The sequence below is a fragment of the Eleginops maclovinus genome, chromosome 22, assembly GCF_036324505.1.
Source record: "Eleginops maclovinus isolate JMC-PN-2008 ecotype Puerto Natales chromosome 22, JC_Emac_rtc_rv5, whole genome shotgun sequence".
Lineage (NCBI taxonomy): Eukaryota > Metazoa > Chordata > Actinopteri > Perciformes > Eleginopidae > Eleginops > Eleginops maclovinus.
Window position 1 is genome coordinate 17,214,537 of NC_086370.1, and position 21,555 is coordinate 17,236,091.

Here is a 21,555-nt window from a genome sequence, read left to right on the forward strand (position 1 = left end):
GAAAATGTTGGTTTGTGTTTACATATTCCTGACCTGCACACACTAGTTTGTGTGTGTGTCGATGTGTGTGTGTGTGCATGTGAAGTAAAGCTTGAGTGCACTGTCCGCTGTTCATCAGCACTGACAGCTGCTTTTGTCTCAGGACCCCGGTTGTTTTCAGGCCTTGCTAGCGAAGCACAAAAGAAAACATTTAAAGACGAGATGCTGACGGATGGATGCTCGTCTCTCTCACTTTGTGTTGTATTTACCGCTGACACCACCTGTGATCTCTTTTATGTCAACGTATGTTTGCTCCCTTTCCTCTCTGCTTATCCACTTTTACGTGTAATTTCACCTTTTCCTTCTCTCTCATCCTTTTATCTCTCCCCACCCTCGCCCCTCTTGGCTGGGCGTTGGGTGGTGATAAGTTTGGAGGAGGGCAGGCGGAGGGAGGACAAACAAAGTCTTTGTGTGTCCACATAGTGGAACAAGAAACAGGCTGGGGTGGCGGCGGTGTAGCCAGGCGCTGATAGGGTCCGGCGGGGGCCTGGAGGAGGCAAGTCTGCCAAAAAAAAGATTACACCTCCCTTCTTTTTCTACAGATGCCAAGGGATCGTAAACACACTCAAGAAAGTAGACACTCCCAAGAATACAGGCGCCGGTTTCTTGTTAAGATGTATGCAGAGTTAAAGAGCGCAACATTTTTATATTGTAAGTAGCATGCAGGTCGACTTGCACTACAGAAGGAGAGTAGACGGGAGGATTGATAGCTGTGAATGCCCTTGAACATTTTATCCAACAAAATGACATCCCAGATAATCACTGGTCCTTTGTGGTTATCATCTGTGGGTGTGTGTGAAGCTAAGTGCAGCCAACCTCATTGTGTGTGTATGTGTGTGTGTGCGTGTGTGCGCGTGTGCGCGTGTGTGCTCGTGTGCACAGCAACACAGCGAGCATGTTGGTATTCCTGAAGTCTCCTAGAAAGATGCTGCAGAGAAACACCGATCGTGCCACTTGTGCAAAGCTCATATTTGGGTTGCCAGGTTGTGCGGCCTTCGGCGTGTTGCCTTTTGGGGGGGCAAGCTGCAATATCACGAAATCAAGCTTTTCCTTTCCCACTGCTGCACTTGCCACAAAGAAAGCCCACTGGGTGATCGTCTGGGCCCCCGCCTCTTCTAACCCCCGGACTATCCCATCACTGAGGCCCCCAGCTTGGGAGTTGCTAGGTAACCAGAACCAGCTGTTGGTCCTAAGCCCGTTGAGGCCGTTTTGGCTCGGCGTCAACTGCGGAGTAGTTTTCTCTAAAAGCTCGCTGTGAACTCAACGACCGCCACTGTGGCCCTGACATCATCGTGCCATGGAAAATCTTCCTCACTTCCTTTTGTTTTTACAGTTTTATTGTTCCATTGATGCGGGGACGATGTGGGAGAGTCAGTGGCGTGTATCACACCAGTATGAGCATTTCATCACCTTTAAACTATGAGGAAGGACATGGGAAATAGAGGGAAAGGAATGAGAGGCTGAGTGGCGAGGGTTCCCTGGATGAATTCACCTGTAATTTTGCATCAGGTTAAAAACACATAAGGATAAGAACGATTTTAAAACGCTGTGTCACTCCTCTGTGAGATGAGGATGCTAAACTGTCTCAGAAGGCTATTAAGAGATATTCGAGATGGCACAGAACAACGTGTTATTATTCAGGAAATCACAACAGAGCAGGTAAGTTAATACCGCTCTGCAGTCCCTCAAGTGGACAATTTACCTTTCAAAATGTGGAACGACCTCACAAACAAACCACAAGTAAATCTATTGGGAGCGCATTAACTTCCAAATGAAACCTTCTTTCTTACCCAGCCGAGGCGTGTTGGAGATCCATGAAACCACAAAACCAGAGTGCACCATCTGTCAGAAAATAGAGCTTTAGAAACGACGATAATTGATGTTATTAAATAACTATTTAAAGATTGGTTTTCAATCCGAAGAGGAGGAATACAGGTTTGAGCCGATGTTTATTTTCTTTCATTGATTGTTTGCGCTCTATTTAGGAAATGATCCTTCTCCCTCTGAAAAACTCTGACTCACAGCTCCTGGCAGCGAAAGCTTTCTGAGCTGCTTTTCCAAGATCTGTCCTTCCAAACGAGAGAATTAGACACAAGATCATATTCACTAAGGAGAGACGTATTTCTATGAGCTTTTTTTCCTCTCAAACGTTTGAAAAGATGACTTCTATTTCTGTTGTCAGAATCCAAAAAGGCTTTTTAGTTGGAACATCTGTAATCCATTTGTGGTTTAAACAGTTTGCTCTTGCCAGCTTTGCCAAAAGTTTTCATACTTCCTGGAGAATTTTTCAGTTTGTGATTAGCATGGGCTGGAGGATGATATCAGTCTTAATCTATTCAAGCTTCCCTTAAGGGACACAACAACACAAGACCTCTGCTGATAAGACTATCTGCTGTCACACAAAACAAGGTTTAGATTTACTTAGTCAAGCTGCTGGCTTTGTTTCTTTATTACTTGCTGGCCTGCAAACAATGCTGGCTGTTGTGTTGCCATGATTAATACTTTGGGTACAATAACAGGAAATTGACACAAGCTATTTGCATTTTTATCCGAATGAGAAGCAGCCAAAATATCCGAGCGCCTAATGTAAACCATCTTTAGTGATGTTGTTTCTACTGCTCACAGTTTACGTAACAGCAAACAGGCACTTTAATATCGACTCCGGTATGCGTTTTTCCCTCACGATTTAAAAATGAGTCTGGTATTTTGTCTGGTGTTGGGTGGGACTCTGTGTTTGGACAAGGAGCTCTCTGGCCCTGCTTTCGTTTCATAAAGTCCAGGTTCTGGAGCTGGCAGCCGGGCGGGGCGGCTGGCAAGCTGATGGAGGGAGAAAATAAAAAGATGGATGGAGGGAGGAAAGGAGAGAGAGAGATGGATTTAAACAGAGAGAAAGTGGCAGCACACCAGTTGAGTGTAAAAACAAAAAGAGCCAGATGCAATCATTTCTTCATTCTTTAGCAGCTGGACCTCTGGTCTACAAGTGCTGCCATGAGAGCAGCTGCTGTGTGATCGGTGGGGGAGGTAGGAGCCACCCTAGGGTGATTATTGGGACTCTTGTGTGTTCTCATTTTTGGCAGTTAAGAAATTCAGAACTGAGAAGATGTCTGTAGGGAGTCATTGTTTGGTTCCTTAGGATCTCTGCTTAACAAGCTTTGCTAATCACTATTACATGATCTCAGCGTAACCCAAATCGTCTTCTCCTAATCATTAGATATTTGATTTCAGTCAACAGACAAACGGTAACCATAGCCAGTTTTGTCAACATCTATAGACGAGCGTTGTTACAGCCTTCTGCAGCTGCAATGTAAATCTGTGTTTCTGTAATATTCCCCGGTGACCAATAACGTCAGTGAGGTAATCAACCCCTAGTTTACGACTCTTCTAACCAAATCAGGCATTCAGCAGGGCAGTGTGATATTTTAATGATACTACCAGAGCTGTGTGTCATGGTAAATTCACATCCGTAGTAATTCTGCTAACCAGTACAATTATTAATTATTCACTGCATCATACTATTTTGTTTACCGTAGCCATAATGTGATATTCATTTATATCAATGCACCACAAAGCTCAGCTCTGTTTCCGTTTTTTTGTTTCAGAAATATGTGTGTTTGTTCCTTTTCATCCAAGATATGCACTATGTATTGCTCTCCTGATGGCTATAATCTTAAACACACATCCAAACACACCTCCACCCCCTTAACTGGTTTTATAACAATCCTCCCGATGGGGTTTTCACAAACTAACAAGTGAATGACAGGGGGGATTTCAGAAATACAAAATACTCAAGGCGTCAAAAAGGTGAATAATAGTTTCTTATTGTGTAAGCAGTCAACAACCAACGCTCATAGCGCTCTTAAAATATGCCTCAAACATTTATCATCACATCAACGTACCCTGTTGCTTTTGTTGTTATAATATCCGAATCAGAAAACCTTTATTGCAGGGGTGTCCAAACTATAGCCCGGGGGCCAAATGCGGCCCGCGGGGCATTTTAAATCGTCCCTCAGCAAATTCCAAATTATAATGGAATATGGCCTCAACCTGAAACTTGTGTTTTCTTATATTGTACTTCTTAAATATACATGTCGAAATACATTTCACAGTAGTACTGTGCCCACTTTTCAAATAAATGATGTCAAAGTTGAAACATTTTTTCTAACAAATCTAAGTAGCTCGTAACAAGCTTCAAAAATACCCTTCCTAGTTCCTCTTATTATAAGCGATCTGAAGATTCTGTTGTAGGGGTTAAGCTGCTCACACAATAAATGAAACCCTTAAAGGATTTTCAAGTATCAACAATAATTTACCTATATTTGATTGATTTAGCTCACTTATGAGGCAATATACCTCACCTTTAGTGAGTGGTGGAAAAAAGTTTGGACACCCCTGCTTTATTGTTACCAAAGCGGTGTAATTTAGCATTTTACAGCAAAGGGGACACTGCAGATAAAAGGCAAAAATAAGATTGGTAAAGACGAGTAACTTAAGATTTAAAGAGGCAAGCACTCGTTCATTTAAGAAAATGAAATACGTTAACATCCTCCAAAAACATCTTGGAGCTGTGTGCTGCTAGAACAAGTGGATCATCGAGACGTGGTACACGTATGCTGTATATACATTATAAATGGAAAAGGTCTTTCGACGATCAGGCTTTCGCTTAAGAAAGTCCATATGTTGTAAACTCAGCCCTATTTCTAAACAACATTTCCCGCCACGTTGTTGCTGATTCCTCTGTTTTAATCTTCAAAATGATGATGGATTCCCCTCAACCTGACTTGGCAAGAGGAAAATGTAGTGTAGTGTGCTCCTGACAGCGTGAGAATAGAGACTAAAGCCCCCAAACTCATTAACTGTGATGTGACAGACATCCCCTGGAGGGACACTGATAAGAGGCCGTTACAGAGCCTCAGTCAACAACACCTTTCCAACATGTGTGTGTTTATTTCTTTGTGAAAACACATTATGATGGTCCGAGCAGCTGTGGAATTGTTTTTGTCTAAACCTGTCATCCTGTATTATAAACATACTCTCATTTTCACTTTTGTTTTTCTCGCTGAGGGATTTTTTAAAAAACTATTTTTCACAGTGGCCAGGTATCTGAGTCATTAAGAGCTTCATTAACAGCCTTGTTAGGCGTTAATTAACAACAAATTCTCGATGTGTTAAATGCACTGCCACGTTCGGGCTTATTAGGCTGTAGAAAGGCTATTAGCCACTAGGAAATAATTAATCAACAGCAGTTTGACGTACTTCCGACAAGCCTTTTTTTTTCTCAAACCAGCTGCTTGTTGTTTATGCGTGTGCATCAAGCAAGGGATTCTGAGCTTTTCAATCCTTTCATCTCAGAGTGTGTGTGTGTGTGTTTTCACGTGTGCACGACGTGTAGATGATAGAAGTATTTTCTTGCTCGATGTGAACTGTGATAATGAACTCTGCAGGAGTGTGATGAGAGGGCGCAGGGAGAGCTGCAGACCCACAGGTGTGTTTGGCAAGCCGACCTCCCTCTCTTCTCTTGCTAACACACAACTCTACACACACACACACACACACACACACACACACACACACACACACACACACACACACACACACAACATGAGTGCCTCTGGTGAGAGTGAAGCATGCTTTCAGCTTATACTAAGAACAGAAAGCTGGTCACTTCCACAATTTCGTTTTTATGCGTGGCTTTTCTTTGCTAATCCTTCTGGTCTTTTGCCATTTAGGATTTTATGATGCACTGCTTTTATAATGGGTGCTGCACTATAATAATAATAATATAGGTAATAACTGTAATCTAGTGTAATATAATAAAAACACACTCTCTTCATCGCTACATCATTTTATAAAATGGCTCAGGAGGCAGTTATAAAACTTAGAAAATCAACACATAACACTTAAACTGGTAATGGGGAAACATAAAAGCAAAGCAATAATAAAAGTAAGTGGAGGAAAAGGTCAGTAATAACTAACAAAGCATCATTTCATTAAAATGAGTTGCAAGCACAGATTAAACGTAATAATATTAAACTGCTCGATGGCAGCTGTGATTCATTCTTGCACTTTAAAAGGTTGTGGAACTTGTGAGAGACAAATTTGGAAAGGCAATGTTAAATTGATAAACACAGCAGTCATGATATCCTCACTATGAGAGTCTAGCATGGTTGAAGCTCTGGAATCACTACATTTCCCTCAATGCAATGTGAAAATAATAGCTTTTTCATTATGGTCCTGTCTTCCTAGTGCTCACATCTTGTAAAACCTAACACTGCCAGTTTGAAGTCTTTCTGTTAAAAAATATGGTGACAATCAATCATGTGTACACTCCGTGGAAAACCCTTTAAAGGCCCATCCACATTTTGAGTGGGGGATCACTGATGTTTACAATGAATCAATAGTCATTAAACACACCTGAGATGTAGAGTTTAGGAGACACTAATACACTATGTGTCTATGCCATCACTGATCGTCCTTATTCCCTCCTTATCCAGTGTCTCATCGCTTCCCTACTTTCCTACTTCCTATTCTTTCATTTTTCCAAGTGCCGAACCCTTTCTCTACAGGTCGTCTCTGCCTGTAAAGATTTTCGCTCCATACCCCAGTTTCTCACCTCCGAGAATGTGGTTCACCTTCCTCTGCGGTTTGATAGAAGTAAAGACAGAAGAGCGTCGTTACAGAAGTTAACCCTGGTAAAAGTGCAGTCTGTTTGTCCATGCTTTTATATTAATAACCAGTCTAAGGGCTAAACTCTATTTGAAATGAATCCGTCGTTTCTTTCTGATAGGGAAAGAGCAGATGTTATGGTTTTTCCGTGTGTGTGAGAGTGTAAAAGCATCAAGCTCTGCATAATTTACAGCCTATGTTTTTTCAGCATCCTTTTAGCGCTGCATACTTTCAGATTATATAGGACCACAGAGATGCAGCCTGCAAGAGGAACAATGTAAAGTCAAGTTTGTCGGTGCATTGAGAAGCATCTCTGAAAAGATCTGTTTAGTCATATTGACTTGAATCATATTTTCAATAAATAACGCAGAAGAGTTTTTCTTAAACCTAGTTGAGATGTTATTCTTAAAGATGCCTTGGTGATTTAGTATTTATTCGAATTTCCTGAAACTTGATTTGTCTTGAAATGTAAGTATTCATGACACAATGAGCAAGTTAAAACAAGCAAAGGTTCAAAAAATGACTTAAGCTATTTGTTCAATATGTCATCGGGACTGTGTGGATGTGCTGTGGTGCCCGTAACCAACCTGTGAGGAACACACAAAAAAATCTCATTTATAGAAATGGACTAGCCAAACGCTTAATTTGGCAGATATATTTGTGTTCCTCCACGATTTTGCAAATGATTTTTTAGGGCCGAAAAATACAATTTCAGAGGGCAGCTTCTTCAAACATGGATCAGTATTCAATGCAACCTTTTCCATTCTCTGTGCATGAAAGAAAACGAGCCTACCGGTGCAGAATTGAAACACATTTTAATTGAAACTCTGCTACATTGTTCATTTTCTGTTGTATATTGTTTTGCACTATTGTAACCTGTCCTGCATAAAGTGCATATGTTAGCATGTTGTATTTGTATCGGTCACAAACACCGTCTTTGCTTCCCAAAACTGGAGGACTTAGAGAGGCAGAAGCAGAGAAAGGCTTGGATGTCCTCTCCAGCAGCGCAGATGTCACTAAATAAAATATTTCATAATCCTGCCCAAATCCTCTAATCACCATGACAACAGGCAGCAGGGAGCCAGAGAGTGGTGGTGTGTGGACCCCCTCCCTCCTTCCTTCTTTCCTCTTTCCTCTTCTCCCTCTTTTTAGTTGAATTTGGGTCCTCACTGTCACACTTTCTCCTCCATCTCACACCTCAAGAAAACATTGGTTTTAGAGAGAGTAAGTTTACAAGCCATCAGTCCGTCTGTGAACAACTCTTTCATCATTTCTAGCCTCCAGCTGTTATTTATGTGCCTCTTTTCTACCTGAAGGGCAGCTCGACCAACGGGGGGGGGGGGCAAAGATATAAAGCCCAAAACTGAAAGAAAACAACCCCGGAGACAGCCTCAAGTTTGAATCTTTTTATTGAATACCTGATGGTTTTCTTCAATGTGTAATTGGTGTACACTCTACAGAGACACACACACACTGCCGGCCTTTGAACAGTGATAGGATAATGGAGGTGATGACCTCATGGGGTGAAAGGACCTGTTGCCTGGTAACAGGGTAGATAACAGCCAGAGAGGGGTGTATTCATATCACCAGCGTTCTATGTATGTGTGTGATATTGCCCAGTGTTGCCAGGTAAAGGAGATCATGATTTAACACACTTCGGTGTGTGCGTGTAGTAGTGTGTGTGTCACTGATTTAGGCTCACACAGGTAAAACACACAGTCCCAGGCTGTGTAAACACTTCCTGCTGCGGAATGCATTTCCTACATTTTACTGTTTCTTCTGCGGCTCGCTGAATGTGTGTGCCACTTATAAATAATTAACTCCCTCTCTCTCTCTCTCTCTCTCTCTCTCTGTCCTCCCCTCTGCAGGTATTCGGCCCCAGATTATGAATGGGCCTATGCACCCGCGCCCCCTGGTGGCGCTGCTGGATGGGCGCGATTGCACCGTGGAGATGCCCATCCTCAAAGATCTGGCCACCGTGGCTTTCTGTGACGCACAGTCCACACAGGAGATACATGAAAAGGTACACTCGTAACTTTCAGATGTCTACCTTATTAATCTGTACTTAAGGAAAAGGAAACACCTTCAGTTCTTAAAATGACAGGATTTCACGCCTTTTATTATGTCTTTAATTTAAAAGAAACTGTAGCACTGACAAATCAGACCACTGTTCTGGGATGGCTCTTCAAAGTCCAGAATCTTAAATGTTTGCCTTGAATGCTCCGTATTTATAATCTCATTAAAGCACCCTTTGTTTATTCATGTAATTAACTTTAATTAGTTTGTGTTAATTGTTTGTTTACTTAACTTAACTTCAAGCTATTTGAAAAAACGTCTAGTATAGAGTAGAGTGGATATGTTTAAAATCATCTCCACTACTAAATAAAAAAGGGCGGTAAAATATATATATTTTTAGTTTTAAGTAAAAAATGTTTTTAAAAATGTAATTCCACCTCTCTGGAAGAATTCACACAAGGATTTGTTAAAGAAATAAAATAAGAAATTAAATAAACATAAACTATATTAAATTATAATATTAAATGTGTTTAAAGCTCAGAGAAACTGGAATCAAAATTTGAATAAAAAACATGAAAGATTTAGGGAAACGTTTTCATTTTCACTTACATGCACATCTTTCTTTTGCTGTCCCTCCCACAAAGTTCACTTTCCCTCCACACAGGTTATTTGTAGCCAGTTTGTGCTTTTACATCAAAACTCTTCTTTTTATTTGCCAAACAAAGACGGGGTGTAAAGCAGTGTTTGTGCGTTTAATAAGCGCATGTTTGGGAAAGGTCAGACTACATAATGTGTTACTCTGTAGCATCACCATCAGTCTGTCACACACACACACACACACACACACACACACACACACGCACACGCACACGCACACACACACACACACACACACACACTGTGATAGTGACATCATATGAACTTGACTGTGACTGAGTCTGGAATAATTTGTCCTCAATTGAATGTTCCTCCTTCTGCGTCTCTTCCTCTGTGATGCTTTCATAATATTTCAGCCCACTGGCTTGTTCCACTCTCCCAGTTCAACTCTAATGGTTTCATCACTGTCTCTAATCCCACTGGGTGCCACGAAGTGCTGCTTTGTTAAATGAGGAGGAGGAGGAGGAGGAGGAGGAGGTGGAGGAGGCTGGTAATAGGAAGGCAGCATAATTGTTCTGAGCCAGAGTGGGTGAAACATTTGTCTTATTTTACTGCCGATACACTGGAGCCAGTCAGGAGCAATTCTACAATCAAAGCCGCAGGGTCTGTTACACTTCTAAAGAGAATAGTAAGGGCTCCACTTCAAGATATATATATATATGTATATATATATTTAGTGAAAATGATCATTATACATTTTCCAAATATTTGGTGAATTTGATCTGCAATGTAAAAATAGTCAGTTTAACTTTAATGGGAATATAATCATTTATATGTCAAGTGGATTAAATGCAAATGTATTTTCTGCATTTAACACTTTAGTCCTTTCCTGCCCCCCCCCCCCCCCCACACACACACACACACACACACACACAGCAATCTCTGTTCAGTAAGATGCTCTCGTGGTGAATACATTACAAATACTGAGTACCCATCTGGGAGAAGAGATTTTGGCAGCGTTCCCACAACTAGAACTGCACAGCAGAGGGTACAGATGGGGCACCACACACACACACACACACACACACACACACACACACACACACACACACACACACACACACACACACACACACACACACACACACACACACACACACACACACAGATTTGCCAACAACCTCACTGTAAGTTTTGGTAGTGAAGTGCTGCTCACACACGAGTATATAAACAGACCCAAGCACACTGCTGTCTTTTTGCATGCACTGCCTGGAAGTGAGCAGATGCAGTGATTAAGGAATCTGTCACTCAAGTGTTCAGAGTAGACTTTAGCACTGTGCTTATACTCCTAAAGTGCGATCTGTAAGCCAGTCTTCACCCGAAAGAGTGTTGTGGCCCCGGTTAAGCACACCTTTAAAAGAAGTGTATTACAAAGCACTTTTGGGCTGTGAACTAATCCAGGTTTGTCCTTGGACACAGAAGATTTCAGTTGGATAAAAACAAACTGTTTTGTGTTTGAAGTGTCGCTGTATCAGAAACCACTTTTTGTAAGTGCAGCTGTTAAGTTAAATTGCACAAAGAATCCCAACCAAAGTTTCGAGATGTAATTGTGAAAATGATGGGTATCTCATTCAAGCACAAATCACAGAAACAATCAAGACTAAGAAATGTTTTGTGATACAAAAATTGATTTTTTATTGCACTTTTTGGGCTTTTGAAAGTGTAGGGGTGGGCTGGAGAGATTGATTCAGAGAAAGAGAAGTAGAGAGGATGTGTGTTATGTGTCCTTAATGTGCGGTGTTTGGAATAACGTCTTACATCTGTGGACAATGAGAAAGATATAAATCTATGAAATGAGGTTTCTGAACTTGTTGTGATTCCTCACATGTCCCTCCACTGAAAGCAGGTTTACCTGGCTCTGCCTTTAAGTGCTAAGAATTTCGAGAACTATAGTGTGACAAAAAAAAAACGTTTTGTTTCCAAAAAGTCAAATATGTTTCAGCATTTAAGCTTTTCTTTCCTGGAAGAGCTAAATATAATAATAATAATAATAATAATAATAATAATAATAATATTTGTTTTTAGATGGATGAGAGAGTTGATACAAGTTTAAATGTAAAGTATGAGCTAGAGCCAGCTATTGATTAGCTTAGCATAATTAGTGAAAACAGGGGGAAACAGCTAACCTGGCATTCTTCAAACCTTAAGAACACCAACACCAATGGAACAAACTTTTTTATAGCTATTTGTATACCTTCACGCTATGTAACTCCCGCTAAAACCACAAATGAATCCCCATGTTCAAGTATTTCTTTAGGGCTTTCAAAATATTCCATTACAGTGGTGTAGAATAATACACCGATTTCTTTTCCTCATATGCTTTGCAATATTCATGATCCCTCGCTGCTGTAGGTAATAGCTTTGTGCAAAACAATGTAAAGATACACTGTGGCACGCCAGATGAGTTATTTCACTAATTAGCACACAAAACCAAAACCCATTTTCTCACTTTTTCCACTTTGTGTAAACTTGGTCTCCGCTTGTGTTCCTGTGATTTCTGAGTGAGCATTCCAGCATGGTCTCCAGCCAAGCCTGCTGCTGGGCCTGCTTCTCTAAAGTAATGAGATTAGTGCATGAGAAGAGCTTTAACCTTGAATTTAGCATCCAGCTCTCACTATAACAAGCTCCAATAAAAATGTTGCATGGTAATTCATGGCTATGCTAATCTGGCGCAGTTAGGTTAATTCAGTAAGCGGGTTGTGAATTTTAACGTGGGATTTAGCAGCCGTGGCGTGCAGCAGCTACTTGCTGATGCTCTCTGGGTTCCTCAGCAGCTGTCGGTCTACTTTATGGTCCTGCCTGCGTCCACTTCAGCTGTGTTTGTGTACAGTCTAAGTGAATGGATTGTGACAAAAGGCAGCTTGGGCAAAAGCACTCATTATAAACGCACAGACAAGCACTCATATTTCAGGGCACAAATAAACCATCCATTTGCATTTAGATGAAGAAAAGGGACATAAAGCTGCAGGAAAATGTGAGGTGGTGAATGCACTCCTATTCAAGTCATACATAATGATGCAGGAATTTGAATGTAGGGATGATGCTGTTTAAGAACAATAATGACATGGTGATCATGATGTGGATGTCTTCAAGGCTGCTAATGATTGTTGAGGGATTGCTGATGTAATGAGACCGTGATGATGATGTCCCTCAGGTGCTGAATGAGGCCGTGGGAGCCATGATGTACCACACCATTACCTTGACCAGAGAGGACCTGGAGAAGTTCAAGGCGTTGCGCATCATCATCCGCATCGGCAGCGGCTACGACAACATCGACATCAAGGCTGCCGGGGACCTGGGTGAGACTGAGGGACACATGCAGACACAAGCAGGGAGAGAGAGAGAGAGAGAGAGAGAGAGAGACTGTTCAGAAATATCATAAACTGAGTAAGGGGTGGGCGATTTGACCTTAAATTCATTTCAGGGTATTTTTGTTTTGTGGTGACGGTATGATATCATAGTATTACAAAAACATAGATATATATCTCTTAACATAATTCTACCTATGTTCCTTCTATTGGAAAATCAAGTTTTAAAAAGTACAATATTTAACAGATCACAGGTGTTTATTAACTCCGAATAGTAATGAAAATAAGATGTAGGCCGTCATTTAGGAAATCTAATGTGATTCATTTTCAGACTTGCTGTTATTTGAGTTGTTAGTGAACTGTTTTATTAGTGATACTTGGATCTGAGCAAGGTAATACATAGATAGATATATATGTCATTGATCCCAATTTGGGAAATTATTTTAATGTGCTTTTATTTGACTATTTCAAGGTTTTTTCACCTGTGTAATGGAGGTAGCACAACCATCCACACTGGGAATTCAATTTATCACATACTGGGAATATTAAACAACTCGGGGTCATATCCGTCCATATAGCTCATTCATTCACTCCTGCATGATAAAAGAAAAAGGAATAAATTACCAAAACTGATGCATTACGGATAAGAATAGTGTACTTTTGGATGGTGGCCAATACAAACTCTGCTTGCTATTGACTTAGCTTAATAAATAACACATGTAGCAGGAATAATGACATACTGTAAACAGAGTATGTAATGGCGCTGTTTGTAAATGCAGAGCAGATGCTCCAACTGATATGAAACTCTCACTCTGATTCCCATTTGGCCCTTTCGGCATATGTTTGTATGAGAGCAGGATTTAGTGTGATGTCCTAATTATCGTTGTTTGTGGTAATTCATCTTTGTGTGCTGACGTGCATTTTTTGAGAAATGTTCTTTTCATGGCCATCATTAGCAATTGTAATTATCCTCTTCAGTTTTATACACAGTGCATTTTTATTTTGTAGAGGGTCATAAAGAAAATTATTTCCCTGTCAACTAAAAAACTACTAGATGATGCTCTTTTGAAAACAGCTTCTGTACTTACAATCAACGATTAAATCTGTAGAGCAGTTTTGTTACTCGTCTTGTAAAGTGTTTTTGTCATTTTCATCTCTTTAGCTTCATCGCTTCTCTCCCATCTTCCCTTTTCCAGGCATCGCAGTGTGTAATATCCCCTCGGCGGCTGTAGAAGAGACAGCAGACTCAACACTTTGTCACATCCTCAACCTGTACCGGCGAAACACCTGGCTGTACCAGGCTCTCCGGGAGGGCACGCGGGTCCAGAGCGTGGAGCAGATCCGGGAGGTGGCGTCGGGGGCGGCCCGCATCCGAGGAGAGACGCTGGGCCTCATCGGATTTGGTAAGCTCCTTTTTAGAAGGTTGAATGTTGTTGTTTTTTTTGTTGACAGAAAATCTATGTAGTATTAAATGCATGTCAATTAAACTGGCTTAATCCCATGGTGAGTTATAATGTCAAGACGTTGTTCTAAAGCTGTATTTTCTTACTAGGGCTGCAAATAGATGTTGTTTTTAGACTAATACAGACTAATGTTGTATACAGTATTTTTTATAGCTCACAGTCTGTTAAAGGTCATAAAACAAGACTTTCTACCTTTGTGAATCAAGACTGAATTACAATACTGACATTGTACAGTGTAATGTTTAACATGTTAAAACCCAGTTAGCCTAGTGGGTTGGGTTGCTAACATTTGCTAATAAGCGTTAAACACAAAACACTGTGTTAGTGTCATGTGTATTTAGTCTTAAACCAAGTATAGCAGCATTAAAATGTGTGTCACCATTTTTTTTATCAACAACAAAATTTGTTTGATCTGTCAAATATCTCATGAATTAATTAATGTATTCTTTCAACGCTAGAGCTCGTTCACACATGACATTTTTAACAGTTTCTGTTTAGAGATTGATTCATTCCCAAAAGAATAAGCATTAAAATGTTTATAGAAATCGAAATTGTCTCTGAATCTGTGCCTCCCTGCTTCCATCAGGTCGCTCGGGCCAGGCGGTGGCGATACGGGCGAAGGCGTTCGGCTTCAACGTGATCTTCTACGATCCTTACCTCCAGGACGGCCTGGAGCGCTCGCTTGGTGTTCAGCGGGTCTACACGCTGCAGGATCTGCTCTACCAGAGCGACTGCGTCTCCCTGCACTGCAACCTGAACGAACACAACCACCACCTCATCAACGACTTCACCATCAAACAGGTACGGGGGGCTGAGGAAGCAGAACAAAATAATTGTATATCTCTCTGATATGAAGGAAACTGAACATCGTATAAGAAGCTAAAGAAAACGATAAACCTCGAATGGCAGAAGCTCCTTTTATTCCTCTCCATAGCTGTACATTCTCCGAACTCGGCTAATGATTACGGGGGATCGGTAGCACAGCTTTAACCCAGCGGAATTGCAGAAGACTTGGCCTGCCACTAGCATTCCCCGGCTGCCAGCTCTCCTTTGTCCAATTATAGGCTGTTTAAACAACCTTTTAATGAGTGGTAAGATACTGAGAGAAACAAAGAGACACAGGCATGTAGAAAAACCTCTGTGGATCCAGAACGAGAGGGATGTACATACGGGGGTGGATGGTGGCGCATTATTGTCTGTGATGTAGTGGGAAGATTCACTGTAATCAGTCTGTTCTTCCTCACAGTTTCATAACACTCAGGTCAGCGTGACACACACACACATGCCAGAGTGTGTGTCAGTGTGATTGGTGTATTATTCACTGTAAACCAGCCAAGTATAACAACTGTCACGTTAAATAAAATATGATTGTATCCTTTTTCTTTTAGTAAAAATGGTAATGAATCATTTTGACCCCCAGTTATCCAACATTTTAGTTTAAAACACAAGCTTTTCTTAGCAGTAAGATTGCAAAAAGCTTTACATTTTCCCTGCAATGCAATGCAATCCAACGTAGGGTATTTTCAGAGTTCGGGATATGTTTATGCGGCACACCCCGTCTATTGTGAGTCGCCAACAATGCATTCAGTAACAAGCCGAGGAATGTCTATGAAGCAGCCATGTGGTGAATCAGCAACATGAATCCTCTAACATGATAAAGACAAGAAACAGCTTGAGTGATCCTCAGTGTTTGACTCTCAGTCTGAAGCACTGCTGCCACCTGGAGGACACAAATGGACATGTTAGCATATCTACTACTAAGAGTTGCTGCTCTAACCTTGTCTCTGATTGCTCATTTGTGTATAATGTATAGTTTCTACTCTTGGTACTGTAAAACTACGTCTATACACCTCATATTTCTTTTTATCTGTACTTATTTCTTTCTTTGTGCTGCTGTAACACCTGAATTTCCCATATGGAGATTAAAGAAATCTTATCATATCTTTAATTTAACTGCTATTTGAGTTCAATTCAGTGGTCTTATAAATATATAAGAATTCAAAGCTGCTTTAAATGTGTAAAAAGAGCCTCCGTGAAGATGAAAGTCTAGGTGGCATTTAAATGTCGGCTGTCTTTGAAAAGCCTTTTGTACTCTTGTCGTTATTTTTCTGAAGTGTTTGTCTCGCCCTGTTTGTCCTCCCACACAGCATTTAGGGAACGACAGTCCCTCTGCAATCTCAAAACCACACCGTGTTGATTGCTGAAGTTATTGTGAGTGTCTTGTGTGTGTTTGCAGATGCGTCAAGGTGCTTTCCTGGTCAACTCGGCACGGGGAGGTCTGGTGGATGAGAAAGCTTTAGCTCAGGCCCTGAAGGAAGGTCGGATACGGGGAGCCGCCTTGGACGTCCACGAGACGGAACCTTTCAGGTGATTATCATCAGAGCTTTCACTGAATCAACTCACTGTTAAAACACATTATAATATTTCATGACTAGAGTTGCAAATGTATAGTAACTGCTAATAGACCCTAATGGGTGAAGCAACATTAAATTAAGTTAAAAGAAAGGCTTTCTTTTGCATCTCTTGTTCACTTTTTCCCCCTGTATTTCTTTGTGCTGTTGAGCAGTTTTTCCCAAGGTCCTCTGAAGGACGCGCCCAACTTGATCTGCACCCCCCACACTGCCTGGTACAGCGAACAGGCGTCACTGGAGATGAGAGAGGCAGCGGCCACAGAAATACGCAGAGCCATCACTGGTACACTGACTTCTCTAATGCATTTCACATTCAAAGTGTTCTCCTTACCACTTTTCCTTCACCTTGAATGAAGACGGCAAGGAAACATCTGTAAGAGAATTAATTAGGACTTAATTAAAAGACAACCAGATGGCTAAGGGAGTACAACTGGTCTTACACTATGCAAATAATGTGATGGTGGATTTAATTTTTCCTTTCTTTAACAAAGACCTTTAATTGCAACACATAGTACACAAAGTAAGGAATCAAACCTTTACAATTAAACAGCCACAGCAGATTATGTCAATGTTAGGTTCACTCTGAATGTTGTTGCAACAAGGAATTGTGGGACGGCATTATCCACTTCCTTTTTGGAAGGAAGCTTTGAAGCACCTTTCCTTAGCTTTTAGAGAATTTAATATCATCTGATTATAGTTGCCATTAAGATACTTCCAACATTTTTTTACTCTGTTAGAAACATTGCTACGCAAACTAGTTTTGACTGAAGCGAAATAACTATTTTTAAAACTCACCAATGTGCTCTTCCCCGACCCAGGCCGTATTCCCGACAGCCTCCGAAACTGCGTCAACAAAGAGTTCTTTGTCACTTCGGCACCCTGGGGAATGATGGAGCAGCAGCAGCAGCCTCAAATTCACCCTGAGATGAACGGTGCCGCCTACAGGTAGGGGGGGGGGGGTTCTGTGAATGAACCCAGCAGGCTCAGAGATCACCTGAGAGGTATCAGCTGATCAGCACCTGCTGTGGACGAGGCTCAGTCTAGATGTTCTTTTATATGTGTGTCACTATTCTCTTTTCCTGATTATTAAAGTGGGTCCTAGTTTTTGTGGCGTATTAATACATAGAAGTTGGCCCAAATGAATGAATCCCTTGTTCAGTTTAGCCTTTTGGTTTCTCAGTCTCTATATTGTCTCAACCAGAATGAACTGCTTTTCTCACACAGCCGAATGAACCAAACGATGGTACAGGCCATAGCAACGGGGGGAATGCAGGACAAATTATATACCTAATTCTCAACCAGGTAAATGAATACTACAACTGCTGGCCCACAGGCCAGAGCAAATGAATACCATCATTAATATAAACCAAATCCTATTGAAATCTGTGGCCCTTTTCCTGCTTTACACTCCTGACCCACAACTGATCCCACTGTACCCTGCATCTCATCGATTCCCCAACACAACCAAACACACAGCTGCGTAAGACACACCTGGAATAAGGAGTAGAAAAAGTCAAAAACAAATCTAAATAATGCACTTTATCTTTTTCTTTTTTTTTAAGACTGTAATATTGAAAGGTTAAAAACAGAAAGCAGGAATGTTTTAATTGTGGAGTTTTTTCAGGAAAAGACCAGATAGATGTATGTCATTACCTATAAGAAAGAAAGGAAGGGACATTTTTAAACTTTGCAAGTTGCTGAGGGTTTTATTTGCAGTGACAGCCCCTTCCCTCACACTTTTCCTTTCAGCCCCCGGTATTTAGGAATGACTTCACACAAATTATAAAAAAATATCTCACTAGGGACACTAATGGAAAGAGAACTCTCTGATTGATATCATTGTTTTAGTGTCTTGCCTCAATACCATAAATCAAACAACATCCAACAGAGATCTTACAAGCTGAGCAAACAAACTCAGAGCTATCTGTAAGGTATATGGGGGAAAAGTGAGACATCATGTTTTATAATTTGGGTGAATGAACCTTTAAAGACCTCCACTACACCAGATTTGGACGTGTCACATGATCATGTATTGCCTCCACGCTGCAGAGCTCCCTGACATGTTTAACTTTGACCCTTTTTTTCTACTCAAATTTGTGATTCTATTTAAGGTATTTTAATTCAAGAACATCATTATATAATTTCCTTTTGAATAAATATGTTTTTCATATTTCATGTGTTGTTTCTGTATTTCTTTATTAGCAGTAACTATAAAGTCCCACACAGGTGCATTAATGGTTGATTACTCCCCAAACAGCAGCAGCTTTTTAAGAATGTCTCTCTTGCGAAATAGAAACATGTTACTTTCAGTTAAACAGTTTCCCTCTGCTCTATATCTCGCCTGATGACCATCTCCTGTTCTTCCGCAGATTCCCTCCTGGTGTGGTGGGCGTGGCCCCCGGCGGGATTCCCGGACCGATGGAGGGGTTGGTGCCTGGGGGAGTGCCCATTGCCCACACCCTGCCCCCCGGTACCCATCCGTCACAGGCCCCCTCCCCCAACCAACCCTCCAAACATGGCGACCCCATGAGAGAGCACATGACTGAGCCTTAGGACTGCTGCTGCTGATACCGAGCAGGGGGCTAAAACCAACTTGAACAAAAAAAAAAGAAATCCAGCACCCCCACCAACCGAAACCATCCGACTGTATGCTTGACTTCAGCCATCTGAACCTACCAGCAGACTGCAGCCGGGCAACGTTTCACACGTCTCCTTTTGTATGAAAGCCCCAGTGAGGACAGTGGATATACACGGTGGTTACTACACACCTGAGCTGCCACACTGAGATGGGACTGACCGTCAACCTCATGCAGATCTGAGACCTCTCCTCCCCCATCTGTTTCTGTTCTTCGTTGATTTAAGTGATATTTTCCGTTTTTAATCTTTATTTCTGAGTATATTTTAGGGGAGAATCCTCCTGATTTCTGGGACATGTTGACATTTCCACATGCAAGATGGAAATCTGACCCCGCCTCCTCCCCCGGTTTAAAGGACAAACTTGAAGCGACAGTGACTTCATAAACGATCCCCCTTATTCCTGAGTTTCCCCCGTTTCGGCGCAAACATGTCTTGTGTTTTTTTGCTTTTTTACTTTCCTCTGTTTACCCTATATTCTGTGTTTATGTTGCAAGTGAATATCTGTTTTTCTGTTCTTCTGTGTGTGAAAATGAATGAATTTACAGTTACACGTATGTTTAGCAGGCCAACAGCAGAATCTGCCGTCTCCATCAGAAATCTGGACTCCATCTTTGCTTTTTCCCCCCTAATCATTGTGGCTGGTGGCCCCTGAATGTAGAGCCGAGATGAGTGCCAGGACATGTGGTTTCCAGTTCCAGAAAGAATATTTGAGCTTATGAGGTAAAAAAAAAAAAATGACCCTTTGAAACCAAAAAAGGAAAAAAATCAGACTGCCATTTGTGGTTAGATATTGTACGTTGAGTGATAAACATCAGTTACATTTAGCTGTGGTCATTTTCAAACGCTGCTGAACTGAGGTACCTACGATATTTGCCATGAACGGTGTCCCAAATATCTGCATCCAAAGGACCTACAGTATATTACAGCTCCAGTTAGCGAGGTAGGGAAAACAAAAACAGCTTACTGACTCAGGAAATAAAAAATCTGTCCAAATCAGAATTTAAAAACAACTGGATTATTGCTTTTCATTACTCCACCTCTTTCAACGTTGTGGTATTTTTTTTAATATATCAAATGTATGTTTTTTGATGTTCAAGGTTTTCTGTCCTGTTAGATTTGTATTGCCTTGTTAAATGTTCTTATAATCATAGTCCGATGTGAGCGACCACACCCTCTCCTCCTATAGTTTCTTCCTCTTTGTTTTTCTGCTCTAATGAAAGCCAGCTGCGGCTCTCCGAGGCAGCAGCGTCCTCTGTGAACAACAGCCGCCACATCCATCCCTTTTAGCCCCGTGACGTTAGCAAGAGACGGCTGCTAGCAGATTGTTTGGTTTTTAGTGTGAGTATTTGTATTTGTTTCTTGTACAAGGTGAACATATAGCATACAGTGCAGCTGGAAACAATAAATAAAATGTACTGTTCTGATTGATGATTGCCTGTGTGGGATATTTGTTTAACACTTGCTGAAAACACAATTAAAAGGGGTTTCAAAGTCTGGAACTGTCAACATAAAAAAATGTTTACTGTGCAACAAGTTTTTAGAAATACAGTTTCTATCATTCCTATTTTTAACAAGAAGTGTAATCCATAAGTTGTGTTGTAAATAAGTTGTATATTTGACAGACATTCTGGATCTCACTGCTTTTTCTTGCTGCGTCGCACAATTTGGCAGTCCGAGGACGCTTGTGTAAAATCCAAGCCGTCGCTTTGAACCACAGAAACTTCTGAATTTGTATAATAATATTCATATTAAATAGAAATAGCATCAAAATCAGATAAAAATGTGTGTCCTGCTTGTTGTTTAATAATACAGCGGTGCACTGATTTGAAGTCGCTCGTTCACATGACGTTGAAGCTATTGAAAAGAAATGATACTTCAGAGAGACGGCAGATTTTTCTCCTATAAATAGTCATTCCAAATAAAAGAAGCACTAAACTCCTATAGAGAGATGTATGTCTTGGTTGCCAAATGTAGTTATGATATAGGGTATGGGTCGGTAGTCGATGGGTAACTGGACATGAAGGCTATTGAAGGGAGTGACACTTGATTTGTTTCAAATATTAATTTATAACATGGAATACATTTCAATAACATGCTACATTGATTTCTGTTTATAAGATCCCATGATGTGGAAGATATTTTAAAAAATCTGAGAGATTCTGATAAAAAAAAGCTGCAATTTATTTTCATAAATATTCATATGAAATAGAAGCAGCATTAAAATCCTGTCGAAAGAGGCTTGTCCTACAAGTCTTGTGGTTACATAATGCTACATTGATTCGGAGTCATAAGGTCACATGATATGGAAGATATTGAAGACACCCAAGAGTTTTCAATTAATCAATTATAATACGTCTACTT

At 40.9% G+C, this 21,555-nt stretch overlaps 1 protein-coding gene across 8 annotated transcripts in view; it reads left to right on the plus strand.

Annotated features, from left to right (window-relative positions):
• The window catches only part of ctbp2a (C-terminal binding protein 2a), a 60,615-nt gene extending 39,992 nt beyond the window's left edge, over positions 1-20,623 (plus strand). For 5 of the 8 annotated variants that reach the window (XM_063874137.1, XM_063874136.1, XM_063874139.1 and 2 more), the window contains 8 exons: positions 8,571-8,725; positions 12,530-12,674; positions 13,880-14,086; positions 14,733-14,947; positions 16,383-16,513; positions 16,713-16,840; positions 17,376-17,502; positions 18,927-20,623. In XM_063874137.1, the coding sequence (XP_063730207.1) occupies positions 8,571-8,725; positions 12,530-12,674; positions 13,880-14,086; positions 14,733-14,947; positions 16,383-16,513; positions 16,713-16,840; positions 17,376-17,502; positions 18,927-19,110 (1,292 nt within the window). In that variant the 3' untranslated portion in view covers positions 19,111-20,623. Of the gene's footprint in view, positions 1-8,570; positions 8,726-12,529; positions 12,675-13,879; positions 14,087-14,732; positions 14,948-16,382; positions 16,514-16,712; positions 16,841-17,375; positions 17,507-17,781; positions 17,860-18,926 lie in introns of those variants that run through there. The other 3 variants (XM_063874140.1, XM_063874134.1, XM_063874135.1) reach the window with 2 other exon arrangements.
• The last annotated feature ends 932 nt before the right edge of the window (positions 20,624-21,555 follow it).